Here is a 14,737-nt window from a genome sequence, read left to right as displayed (position 1 = left end):
CTGAACCCATTCGGTTAAATATTTCCTCGCAAAGTTTTTTTTACATTTACCAAATTGCAAGTAACATTTCTTGAAGCGACTTCTCCTTTAACTTTAGCCCATATGCTTTCTATCGTATTCAAATCCGGATGATAGGGGGCAGACGAAGTAATGTGTGGCCACTATTTACCAATAGTCTGTCTGCCGAGTACTGCACTTGCGAAGGTTTGTGCTTCTTTATGAGGTTATACAAGTTTGGTTTGAGCATGTCGCTAGTAAAGGAAATATTCTCCTTACTTAACCACTGCTGCATTTCCAATTTTGTCGAGCTGGAGGTAGGCGTTTTATTTATTTTTACATTGTGATAGGGTAAATTATCTATCACAACAACACTGTTTGGTGGAAGATTTTGTATTAATTGTTCGGTGAGCCATTTTTCACATTGTTTGTACAGTCGTGCGAGACACACCCGTCGCATTTGCTGTTCTCAGCTGTGCTTTCTCTAGTGAAATGGAGGGTTCCTGCAATCGCGCTTCATTTTCCATAAACTGCAGAACGTTATAGACGATTTCCCGCGCCTGTGAGTGCAGTTTTTTACTCGTAACTTTTGACAACACTGGAGGCATTTTTGTATAAAGTTGTACTTTACTGAAGTACTGCACTACATATGTAACACTGGCTCTGAACAAAAGTGATACACTACATGCATACAAACCTCAGATCCAAACTGTAAACGAAAACGTTTAGTAAGTACCAACGTATTCGTCGGATTACACCGAAGGACTAAGTTTTCACTCTGTGCAGTAGCGTGTAGCCCCTGTTATCAAGTTACGCATTATCTCTCACTGCCGCGCCACGTCTGCCTTCTCCAGTGTCGGGACTCACATACACACGATTTTCTAACCGTCACCCAGGCTCGGAGTTATGTTGCGTCTAGTGTAACTCTCTCTTTCCAATGCATGATTTCTTCCATTAGCAAAAATGATTTAAAAACTTTAAAATGTAATTAAAATCAGCTTGAAAATGTAATATGAAACATGGTATTTTAAAAAATATTTTTGGATGACAATTTTGAATTTTTCCTCTTATGTTATTTCATGAAGAGCACTACCTAATATTATTCAGAATTTACTTCTAAGAAGACGTAACTAAAAGACTCATAATGTTTTCAACCGTTTCTCCAGCAAACTGTTTATATCATGTGATCATGTTAAACATTTTGACTCTGTTTAATAAAAGCACATATTTCAACGGAAAGTCTTTTTATTAGTAGTTGCCGAATGGTATGAAAGTTAAAACAATTATGATATTGTTAGAAATGTATAGGGGAAAACGGGTTCGTAATGATAGCCCAATTAATTTTTTAACAGTTCTTTTGATTTTTAATAAATAGAGCTTAAATTTAATCAATAACTCTGACAGTTCAATCTCTGTCAGTAAAGTCAGCCTCACGCCGACCAATCACACACCAGCCTGCTCACTGGAGCTCGGCTGGACAGTGGCTCGCTACTCGGCCAGTCTCTGTCCGCTCACCGCAGTCCTCGACGACTACCTCACACCACTCACACATGCCTCGCCGCAACACCGTCCCGGACTGTCGCTACTGCCGTCCCGACTCGCTACCGAAGAGGCTCTCTCTCTCTCTCTCTTCTCTCTCTCTCTCTCTCTCTCTCGCAGTTCACCCTCGCTGGTATCGCTACCAGAGACACTCTTCCTCGGTGACCAGGCCTTCAGCCGTCGAACAGTCGCTCCGATGCCGCCGCGCGGGTATCGCCGAGGTCACTCGCCGGTGGGTAGATACTCTCTCCACTCTACTATCCCTACTCCCGGAGGCGGGGTCCCTCTATACCTGCGGAGGCCTGGCGTGGAAGAGCCCAGAAGCCGCGTGGAATCACCCAGATGCCGCATTTGACGTCGCAAGTGTCCCTGACCCGATGGTGCAGGCTTCGCCCATCCCCCCCAGAACTCTCCAGAACTCCCGGCGTCAAGACCTCCAGACTGGCCGGGCTCCGTGACTGACGCGGACAGGCCGCTGATGGCCAGGCGACACACACACACACCTCCCTCGCCAGGGGGTGGGGAGTGTCCGTGGTCTCCCGAACTCCGCGGCAGCCGGCGGCCAACGTAACAATATACACACGTCGTTCAGTTACAGACTTCAGCTTTTTTAAATCATCTTTCTGTACAGATTTTGTAGTATACGCATTCTTGAGGGGGCGTCCATTAATTATGTGAGGCGATTTGGGCGATTTTTTGACCCTCCTCCTCCCTTGGATAGATGTCGTGAGATTTGGCTCGACCCCCTCCCTCACTAATCAAATGTGAGAATTTTTTAAATGGGTATTTATAGTTCAAATACGTTAATCTGTGCTTGATTGCATTACATTTATTAAATTTTATTTAATATTATGTAAGACTAGTATTTAATACAGAACGTAGTCTATAATCACAGTGAGATAATCGACCAAAAAAATACTTAAAATAAAAAAAGAATACTCTTTCAGAGCTTGCTATTATAAATTTCTTCAAAGTTATGTTAGTCTCTGAAGATAACGTGACACAAAGTGACATTGATCACTTAAAAAAAATATTTTTTTTGGATGACTGGAAGAAAAAAATGACAATAAATTTCAAATGTTTAATGTTTGACAAATTTTATGAAAAATAAAATTAGATTTATAAGAGTATTATTTTAATTGAATATTGAACTAGACCCATAAACCGTACTGAGTGTAGTCAATGCAATATTAAATGAGACAGAACAAATTAAAAATATAAAATAGGGCGCTAAGTTGTTTCCTGATACTTCGTTAGAAAATTTCATGAATCTTGACAGTTTAATGTTATATCTTTAAAAAATATATTTAATTCCATCTTACAATTTATTAAAAAGTTAATGTTTTCGAAATATTTTCTTTAGTAATATGGTTTCTATGTTCTTTGATAAAAAGTCAGATTGTATCTAAATTTCTCAGTCCTGATATTTTTTTCAGAATATAAAAATTGACGCAAAGCATTTGAAACAAAAACAAAAAAAAAAAATTCGTTACCAAACAAAAAAAGTTCTCCCACTTCTGTACATGCTCGCGAAACAACCAACTATTTTCTAAGCTATCACGCTCTATTCACTCACAAGAAATAAACAAAGACAGGTTTTGATTCAAGCCCTCGGGTAAAATATAACGTTACAAAAATGGCGAAACTTTGTTCCCACGGCGCGCGTGAACGCAAAATCTTGTCGCTCGAGTAGACTCTGGTTGGCTTAAACTTTCCCCCGTGAAATGTCGATGAATGCTCGCACATCAAAGGCTTGTGTCTCAACGGATGAGAAGCCTCAGCGTGGCCAGAGGACAGCATTGACACGCTACGTGCCACGGGAGCAACACCGACATAGTCATTCGTTGCCAAACAGGAAAAAATCTCGTCTCGTATAGGGATTGCTTTAATGGTGCCAATAAAACTGTTTCTGTAAGCTAACCCAAAATATCTGGACATAATTTTTCTGGTAACACGTAGTTTATCGTCCTTTATCAATATCTTTATACCATTTATCGATTTTCATTAAATAGCAAATTCATCGCATGCAAAATGCTGCCATGTGTATAATGAATTTTATAAACGAAAAATTACGTTACATAATAAAATAAAAATGTTACAAATTTTTTATCTATGTGGATTAATTTTTTTAACTTTCAATTTAAAGTATTAAAAAAATCTATATTCATGTTAGTTTACATATTGTGGTTTTTAAATAGTGTTAAGGCCCGGTATTCCAATTTTTTTTACAGTTTGCAGGATATATATTGATGCAGTGAGATTTAATTTCATATCTGGGAATTATTTTATAAAAAAGCGTGGTTACATATATATTTTCCCTAATATACAGAAGTATATTCAAGAAAATAGGTAAGCAGAAAGGTATATCCCCCCTGTAGTCAGTTACACTTCATCGCATCGCGTTGTGTGGCATAACTGATTTTGTTAATTATTATAAAAGTAGTGCTTTGCGTTTCATTTAATAGTTAGACACAGTAACACTCAGCGACACTGGCCAATAACATTGGGAAAAATATTCGTCGTGGCCTATTTTAAATATTCCAGCATTTTCCTGGAATTATTTTACTTGTTTTCATACAGTCAAATTGAGGGATACATTTTTTTCAAAGTAATATTTACTTAAGAGTAGCTAAAATACAATAATATGGAAATAAAATACTGAAATTTTGGTTTAAAAATTTTAAAAATTTTTGAAAAATTATTTTTAGCAAATTTACCGACATTTTGAAGGGCTTCAAACCTATCGTCAGTATGACTCAATTTAATGAAAACTCAGTAGCTACGGTTGTTAGGATCCTACTATACCCATGGAGGTTCCGTCGCTTGGAGTCTCTGTGCATACCATACTACGTTTAGAGGAATAAATATTAACCAAAAGACTCCCTCTTGGTTTCAGTACTTTTGAAGCCATTACATTTTCTTAAAATATATATTTTTTTAATTTTTGCTTTGTTACAGCTTAAGTATCTACATTAAATAACTATTTATGACACGCTTGAAGAAAATCTAACTGACATACAGATAGTTTCCGTGGTGAAGTAATTTGCATTTACATTGAAACTTATTTTTTTGATTACTAATTTTAATATTTCTATAATTAGACAGTTTTTAAGTCTCTCCGATTTTTAAAGCGTGTTTTTGTTTGTAAGAAGATCAAATATAAAAACTTAATCGTAAACAAGTGGTTATGGCTTAGAAACTGTTGCATACACCATGGTGTCTTTCTGTTCACTTCTCTAACCCTTAGGGATCGGTCTCACACGCCAAGATGGTTATTTTATTTTCTTGGCAATCCGGTAGATAATGGTTATTTTCCTGTGATATGATTCCGCAATCTATTTTCAATTTTGTACTTTGGTCACATATTTGCTCAAAGAATATTTACCAAACGTCAATTTCAATCTGTAAAGAAGATTTTGGATATCTATTAAAGTTAATAATGAATAAGTACAATAAGAGACGAAAAAATGAATTGTAAGAAATCTATTGTGATTAATTTACAGGTAAAGACCTTAAACAAATGTAATGACATAGAAAATGAGATAACGATATCGGCGCGTGGGACTGGGATTTTTGGGAGGTAGTATTCTAAATTATTTTGCTTATAATTGTTCATGTGAATGTACATGATTTTAAATAATGACGTAATATGACCAAAATTGATTTTTTTTACAAAAGGCTTTTACTGCTGCACAATTCGTTGTTTAATGGGTTTTATTTACTAAAAGGTAAATATTTGAGCCAATATTAGATTGTTTTAAAAGCATGACGTCATGTGGTATAAAGTTTTGAATCATCTTTTCGTATGTTGGCCTTTGTCTTGAAACTATTTTTAGTATATAATTTATAAATCAATCCAAATTAGGTCTTGCCGAACGCCTGAAAAACTAGGGTACATTTTAATTGGGGAAAAATTATTTTTTTATTTGGTAAAGTAAATTATTTGCTAAGAATATTGAGGTACGAGACGATAAATTAAATCGAAACGCTCCGACTGTCATAAAAATTTTGCCTTAAATTTCATGAAAACCATACAAAAAACGTTATTTAACAGAAAAAAAAATTCTTTATGAACAATTATGTATAGTAAGATTATGTCGTTATTTGAAACCATTCACACAAACACGAACTAGTGGGAGCAAAAATGTTGAACTTGGAACACAACACGAGGGGAGGGGGTGGTCGGCTCACCGTCTTGTTGCCGAGGTTCTTGACGCGGCAGTTGAGGTAGGCCGTCTTGCCCAGCAGCGCAGTCACGTTCCTGGAGGCGAGCTTGTCGAAGTAGGGCCCGCCGCGCGACCCAGCGAAGTCCAGCGAGTTGCCGCTGGCCGAGGCGTCCTTCTGCGCCGACAGCGCTGCGGGGCGAGCAAACAGCACACGGCCTCGTGTTAGCGCGCGGGAGCCGGTGCGTGCGGTCCTAGCACCCTTTTCTTATGTGCTTAGCAAAGCAGTTTTAGGTTGTAAAGACGTTTACTACTTTTTTTGCGTTTTTTTTTCGAATTATCCAAGCAAGTAATTTTCTAAATATTAAACAAATTTATATCATACTAGCTAATTCCCGGCATGCCTTTCTACGCCCCATTCATTTTTTTTTGTAATTTGTTTGAATAAATTACATATATTCAAAGCACCTCTCTGCTCTCTCTCTCTCTTTATATACGCCCCCTTACAAAATTCACTATATTTCTATATACACATACACATATCTATATCTCTCTATCTCGCTCTATATCTATATATCTCTATCAATATATGTCCGTATTACTATATATTTATATATATAATCTATGTATGTATGTTTGTATGTATATCAATCTATATCCCTATCTATTCATCTCTACAACTCTATATATATATATCCCTCACTCTATCTCACTATATCTGTCTCTATATTTGCATTATCTATATCTTTATCTTTTAAAAACTGTAGATGGAAAAACGTTAATTTATATTTACCTATCGATATATTTACACGCTTTATATTAGCTTCACCTGTATGTTTGTTTGTTTGTATGTTTGTTTGTATGTTTGTTTGTATGTTAGTAACCGACTCCTTTGGGTGCGATTTTGACCCACTTTAAACGGCCAGATTTCATTCAAACTTTGTAGATTTATCGAGAACCGATGTCAATACACTAATTTGATAAGATTTCTCCATTTATCAATTTGCAAAATAAGATTTTTGTCAATTTAAATAATTGGTAAAATGAAACAAAGACATATATGTAAAGAAAACCATTTCGCTCATGTGCGAACTCTTTTCTTTCAGTTTGTCTTTGGCGCGATATAAACAAAGCCTTTTAAATATTGTGAAATTTAATTAAATGAAAAGTGTGAGTGGGTTATTATTATTGTGAACATTATACTTTCTTAAAGAGAATATTATCTATATTTGTAAAAATATGAAGAAAAAACCCCTGAAATAAGTGCTTTGAATGTTGTTTCTTTCGTTAAATAAAGAAACACAATTACGTCTTTGTTTCATTTTACGAATTAACCAAGAGTGAAATATTATTATAAAACAACATTTTATGCAAATATTTCACGAAACATGGAAAAATTGAGGTTTGATTTTGCTGTGAAACCAACAGCAGATGGGAAATCAAACACCATATGCATAACCTTAATAGCTACAACTGATGGGCAGATTTTTGAAATTTCACTCGAACACCAACCTGCAAATCTACACCAAGCAGTTACAAATACTCCAAACTATGCCAAGGTCAGTAAATCATTAAATAAAAGACATCAAACACTGAAAATATGGATAAGTTTGACAGATGATATATCAAAAAACATATTTGGATAGAGAGCAAAACTTAAGTTTAAGTATTTTTACGTGAAAGAAATTGAGGAGTTTTTTTATAAATAAACCAAACTAAAAAGTAGAAAATAAATAATAGTTTAAACAACTAAAAAACACGCTTTATATAGAAAACCAAACTAAAAAATAGAAAATAAATTTTAATAAATTTGAATTAAGAATAGTGTAAACTTTTTTATAAATATAAATTAATAATAGAGTAAATAAGAAAATAATGTATTTTATTTAAAAAAAAGCGTGGGGTGCATTTTAAGATATTATCTAAATGATAAACCTTCTACTCATATCTGTCAATAAAACATTTATAACTATTGACACCATGCACCCCACGCTTTTTTTTAAAAATAAAATACATTATTTTCTTATTTACACTATTACTAATTTATATTTATAAAAAAAAATTACACTATTTTAAATTCAAATTTATTAAAATTTATTTTCTATTTTTTAGTTTGGTTTTCTATATAAAGCGTGTTTTTTAGTTGTTTAAACTATTATTTATTATAGGTATAAGTGTTTACCTGTTACAGGTGTAACATAGTATATATAAACAAGCGCGTATTCGAATTTCAAACCAATCGGTGAAAAATTTTCTGTGATTTAAAATTTTGAATTACAGACCATTTAAATTTTAATTTAATAGTTTAGCCTTTAAACAACTAAAATTTTTTTTTACTTCCAGTTACTAACCAGTTGACTTCAAATACAGAAGAGGCATCAATATACACTATTAAGTCCATGTGTTAAAGTTAGTTTACTATTGTACTATAAACTCAAACTGTACGTTGTTGAGCACACGGTTTAGTAACACTGTGAGTTTACAGTTTACGATTGAATTAGTAGTTGTTACTTCCAACCAATGGAAATGGGCAAGAATGCAGCCATGCTATTTAAACTGAACTAGGTATTTTTTTTTTTGTATTTGTAGGTATCGTCTGCATTTTTAAGTGCATTTCAGTTGGAAGTTTTTGCTAATTAATAATAAGTTAAATGTATTATTTGTATCAATTATAACATAAGTTATGTACTTAAGCCTAATTGAAATACCAACACTATGGCTACGATTAAACAGAAAAAATTATAGCCTTTATGCTCGTAACCTAGAATTCGAATGAATTTAGAATCATAAATATTTAACTTACATATATTGATTCTATTTCATGTAAAATTAATATCATCTAATTGGAGCCAACATAAAATGGCTGTATGGTAAAACAAATAAAATACTTGTTATAATTTTTTTTTCATATTTAGGCACAAGTTTAACAGAAAGCATTATAATAATTTATTCTCGAAATCATACATGAAACTCCAAACAAATCTTTTTTTACACGCTTTATATTAGCTTCACCTGTATGTTTGTTTGTATGTTTGTATGTTTGTTTTTATGTTTGTAACCGACTTTTTTGGGTGCGATTTTGTCCCACTTTAAAAGGCTAGATTTCATTCAAACTTTGTAGATTTATCGAGGACCGATGACAATACACTAATTTGAAAAGATTATTCCATTATTCAATTTTCAAAATAAGATTTTTGTCAATTTATATAATTTCACAAGAAAGAGTTCGCACATGAGCAAAATGTTTTTCTTTACAATGTGCGAACTATTTTCTTTCAGTTTGTATTTGGCGCGATATAAACAAAGCCTATTAAATATTGTGACATTTAATTAAATGAAAAGTGATAATGGGTTATGTTTATTGTGAGCAATATACTTTCTTGAAGAGAATATTATCTATATTTGTAAAAATATTTTTAAAAAAATACCGGAAATAAGGGCTTTAAATGTTGTTTCTTTCGTTAAATAGAGAAACACAATTACGTCTTTGTTCCATTTTACCAATTAACCAAGAGTGAAATATTATTATAAAACAACATTTTATGCAAATATTTCACGAAACATGGAAAAATTGAAGTTTGATTTTGCTGTGAAACCAACAGCAGATGGGAAACCAAACACCATTATGCATAACCTCAATAGCTACACCTGATGTGCAGATTTTTGAAATTCCACTCGAACACCAACCTGCAAATCTACACCAAGCAGCTACAAATACTCCAAACTATGCCAAGGTCAGTAACTCATTAAATATAAGACATCAAACACGGAAAATATGGATAAGTTTGACAAATGATTTATCAGAAATATATTTGGATAGAGAGCAAAACTTAAAGTTTAAGTATTTTTACCTGGAAGAAATTGAGGAAATAATTTTTAAAATAAGCTTAAAACAATATTGAATGAAAAATACTAGTATTATTGTGAAAAAGGCGTGGGGCCATTTGTATCATATTTATCGTACATCGAGCGCCCGGCGGTAGAGCAGCCGACATGTCATCGGAAGGCTCTGGGCTCGAATCCCAGTCCGGTCTATCCGGATTTTTCTCACATATTGTATACACTCTCATTGAGCAGGTCATTTCCTCATCCTTTAAAATCCTTATCCTTCCCGAAATTACTGTTACGTAAATGTGGAACGCTTCACGTAATAATTAATCAGTAACTCCCATCCTTTCCTGCTTCACAGCATTAATTTCGTACAGTATGTAAGACTGGTCGATATCACTTGTTCGTCAATAACCTGATACCATTAAGTCACACTGTATATATTGATAACGTTACAATTTTTGAATGGCTTCTATAATCGAGATTTGACTATCAATACAGCTGTACACATTAATAATTTGTAAAATAATTACAGTTACTTATAGTTATCACGGAATTAATAGAAGATTAGAACAAATAACAGTTTAAAAAAATTTAAAAAAACACGCTTTTATAAATAAAAAAACTAAAAAGTAAAAAATAAATAAGAGTTTAAAAAAACTAAAAAACACGCTTTTATAGAAAATACAACTAAAAAATAGAAAATAAATTTTAATAAATTTAATTTAAAAATAGTGTAAAATAAAAAAATGTTTTTTATTTAAAAAAAGCGTGGGGTGCTTTTTAAGATGATATCAAAATGATAATTCTTCTACTCATATCTGTCAGTAAAATAATTATAACTATTGACACCATGCACCCCCCGGTTTTTTAAATAAAATACTTTTATTTTATTTTACACTATTTTTAAATTAAATTTATTAAAATTTATTTTCTACTTTTTAGTTGAACTTTATATAAAAGCGTGTTTTTTAGTTTTTTAAACTCTTATTTATTTAAATATGTGTTCAGTTATGTTCTATCTTACTTTTTATTGACATAATGTTAATCATTTCTTATTTCCTACTCATTTCATAACTCATCATATACTTCTTTTTGCAGGGAATCATTTAGTGGAAACATTGTTATGTGCTCCGATTGGTACTTCCTATAATTTTTATAAAATTAAGTCAAAATATAACTTTTTTTGTTAACTCTTTAGTCAATTGCTGATTCGCACATGACCCGTCACGACACCTACGCAACAATTGTAAGCCACTACTTTTATAAAAATAGAGTCAAATACTAAGCACAATAGTAATTCTTAATTTTTAATTTTTAAACGTGAACCCACCTAAAAAGAGCCAGTCACATTCAGAGTGCCGAGCATCAGAAGTAACTACGCGATTTGAAAACTGCTTAATATATACTAGTGGTATCTGTTAACGAAAAACATTTAATAATGCACCGAGGGTTGATGATTATTTCTGTTTCCGTATTTCAATTAAAACTGTATTTTTAGGATAGTGAAAAGGACTAAACCAGGATTTTTTCAGACGAATTTGTAGACATGAAATGCCCGGTAAAGTTTCTTGAATGAACATATTGGCCTTGAATTTTAACTTTATCTTAATTTCTCCGCCATCTAATCCTATGGTTACTGCTCGAATATCATACCTGCCTATGCACGACGAGAAGACTGCGCACTAGTTCACAGCCTTGTGCCTTAGAGGCAATACCGCGCTAGAAGCACCAGCGAGCGTCACTCTTATCATCACCGTCACTCCCCTGACCAGGCGTGGTCAAGAGATCGTCCAGACGATGTAGATGCAGACCACATTTGGATAAGGACTTGGGCCATCGAGAGTCATGGGCACAGCGTCCGGGGGGTAAGTGTTCTGATATTTCACTACTGTTGCATTATATTGTAATTGCGACAGATAGCAAAATAATTTTTTTTAAGTTTATATTTGAGCACGGTAAACAAAGGCACACGTTGTGCGACTTACGAAAAATTTTCACCATCGCAAGATACATCATTCTTAAAATAACAAAAATGATCGAATTCAACTTCTTTTATAATTTGTGAATTTTTTTTTGTAGTTTACGTAATATTACCAACAAAATCAATCCGACTGTCTCCGTTTTTCTTAAATATTCATTTAAAAATTTCAATTTCTTAAGTCAGCTGATACATTGAAGTAGGTTGGCTACAACCCAAAAGCCAAGCTACTTCAGACAATGGCCGTGAAAGCTTGCGAACATTATCAGCTCATGTATTGACCCACTTTTACAAAATGCACAGAACAACGTTTCTAAATTAAAAGTTGCCCGATAACATTCGAAAAATGTATAATGTAATATTTTTCAATTAAATTTCACCACGCAAAAAAAAAAATAAGTAAAATCTTTTTGGCACAGTATTTTAAATAACCCTGGTATATTTTTGGGTGTTATAAATTCACAAACGATCGTTTTAATTCTAAGTAAACATGATTGCCACTTAAATTTAAATGTATTTTATGTTAGATCTAGAGGTTGAAACTGGATTTAAGAAGCGAGCCTGAGATAGAAAAGCGATAAGAACCAATTTTGGAATGAAAGTGTCTCAGAATTTGACCCAATGAACGTATGCATCGAATGAGAAGCTGATTGAACGAACAAGTAAAATAAGAGTATTTACGCCACATGGCTATATGCAGGTGCATGAGGATTTGTGTACCTCCCTACTAAATTTACGTAGCAAATATTATGAAACTATTATTAATATTTGTTATAATTATAAGTGAAATGTTCAATTCTGCACCCTGGAACGACATAAATAAATTTATAACCTTTTAGTTTGTAAATGAATTAGTTGTTTAGAGTCCATTTTTCCTGGAAATCCAGTCATTTTAAATCCTTTTATACATAATTCTGATACATAAATTAGAACGTTTTCCTTACTGACTTTCGAGTAAGCAAGCCAACTTCAATCAAAAAGCAATATTAAAGTATACAAAAAATATACATAAATAAGAATTTGCTACATCTGAAGTGAAATGTGTTATATGTTTGAGCAGAATGTAATAAAATATCATGATGTAGCTATAAAAAATTTAAACTTTAATATGTTCACTTTTATAGTGTTGTAGCAAAAATCGTTTGTGTTGACTAAACTAACCTTTTCGTTGACTTGCATTTTTCTCACCCAATAAGTGTCTTCAGAGAATCGTGACGGAGAGAGTATGCAATGAAGTCCTTTACGAGACCGGCCTTAAACACGGGAAATACTTCGGCAATAAGAGAATGTAATTTCCTTTTGCAATTTCCTTTTGAGGGCGGGAATAAAGTGAGCTCTTATCATCACACATTTCATTGGCTCGTTCGATGAATTATGCGTTTACTTCACAATCTCAATATTTTTTTTTTATAGTTGGACCAAAGGGCACCCTCGTAAACAGTTCTATATATCCTCTTACTTGCCTTTCCTCCACGCATCCATTGGAGTTTTTATTTTAGGTATTGGGGTCACATGGTTCGTAAAATAGGTCTACTGCTATTACTGGAAGAAGAATAACTTTAAAAGTCTTTCCAACACTTAAATAAAAGTATTCTTTTGTTATAATTTTTAAGTCGACTTTTTATAACTTATACGAATATTAAGGATACTTATTTATTGTTACAATACTCGTAGTCGATGAATTTCAAATAAGTACGAAAAAATATTTTTTTAAATTAATGTCATAACTTTTAGTGATACATGTGTGACAAAAGATATTTTAACTATATAAAATAATCCATTATAATACCTAAGATATCGAAAAAGATTTCTAATGTAAGAAGTATTGATTACTAATTAGTTAAGAACCAGCAACATGATTTTCTTGTAATGTATACAGTTATTTAAAAGAGAGATTAGGTTATTATTTAGAAAACACGGCTATCCAAAGTTATTCATAGTATCTACAATATTTATAAGAAAACTGTGTGCTACCCCCTACCTCGACACATAATTAGTATACATTTAAAATATACATGATCAAAAATAATTCGTAACAATTTTCATGTCGGTAACTTAAGTGTTGCAGATTATAAGTAAAATTTTTATGTTCACACAAAAATATGTTTCAGTTATAAAAAAAATTACGTGTTGAAAAGGATTTTGTCACCCTTCCACAAAATTTTTCGAAAAAAACATTTTTGCATAAGATGTAGACAACATTAGCCTTACAAAAAGTATAACATTAAAACAAAAAATATGCATTTTAATAAATATTAGAAAAAAGGTTCAGTAAAATTAAATAAATATACTGATATATTTATAGCATTCATATAATTCAATTTGTTTTAAATATAAAATAGACACTCACCAATTATATCTTTAAAAATTTTATTTATCGTTATTAAAAATATAAAAAAAAATTTAATTAGTAATGGTCAAATAGTGATTATATTTTTTATCTAAAGGCAGAATTTTTTTTGAGTTTGGATTGAAAAAACTTTTATATCCTTATTATAAAATATATAAATAATATAAAGCTGTTTCGAAACAAAAGTTTTTTCTTGAAATTATTTGTAATCTTCACATAGATTATTTTGAAATGTCTTTCTCAAACACATTTAAAGCAGCATTATACTTTTTATAAAAAAAAAATTATTTTCCCTTATATTCTTTCCATAACAGCGTAATGGAAATATATAAACCTTTAACTTAGTATGTCTGGAAAAATTCTGAGATGGTTCTTTACTAGCCTACGGACAATTAAATCCCCAATATGGCTGAACTAATAAAATCATTTTTATCTGTTTTAAATACCACGATGTTGACGAGATTAAAATCTCACATTGTGATATTAAATCATATTCACCCGTATTTATCAATGCTATTAAACTACATCCAGAGTTTTACAGCATGTTTTGCATATACATATGTACTATACATCACCAGTAAAAAATTAGATCCATTAAAAATAGTAGTTCATTGTATTTGATAATTGCTTAACACTTGCTGATATAATTCTGCATAGATATTTATGAAAATGTAAACGTCTAAACTTAAAATATATGTTAATATTTCTTAGCAATTTTAAATCTCAAATATATTTTAATTGCAAATAAAAAAAATATTTTGTTGGACGCAATAATGTCTAAAATGGTGATTAACACACTTTAATTTGCAGTTGCTGTGTTACTACAATAAAAATATAATATCTCCAATGACATAATTAATACAGTAACTGAATGCTTAA

The 14,737-nt window shown here is 32.1% G+C and overlaps 1 protein-coding gene across 4 annotated transcripts in view; it reads right to left on the bottom strand.

Moving 5' to 3' along the window:
* LOC134536418 (tyrosine-protein phosphatase Lar-like) overlaps nucleotides 1-14,737 on the bottom strand; it is a 1,395,465-nt gene that overhangs the window by 635,234 nt on the left and 745,494 nt on the right. For all 4 annotated transcript variants that reach the window (XM_063376130.1, XM_063376139.1, XM_063376144.1 and 1 more), the window contains exon 2: nucleotides 5,728-5,891. In XM_063376130.1, coding sequence (XP_063232200.1) covers nucleotides 5,728-5,891 — 164 coding nt within the window. The remainder of the gene's footprint in view (nucleotides 1-5,727; nucleotides 5,892-14,737) is intronic.

The sequence above is a fragment of the Bacillus rossius genome, chromosome 1, assembly GCF_032445375.1.
Source record: "Bacillus rossius redtenbacheri isolate Brsri chromosome 1, Brsri_v3, whole genome shotgun sequence".
Lineage (NCBI taxonomy): Eukaryota > Metazoa > Arthropoda > Insecta > Phasmatodea > Bacillidae > Bacillus > Bacillus rossius.
The sequence above is the reverse complement of the archived record's forward strand: the minus strand, read 5'-3'. Positions and strand labels throughout refer to the sequence as shown.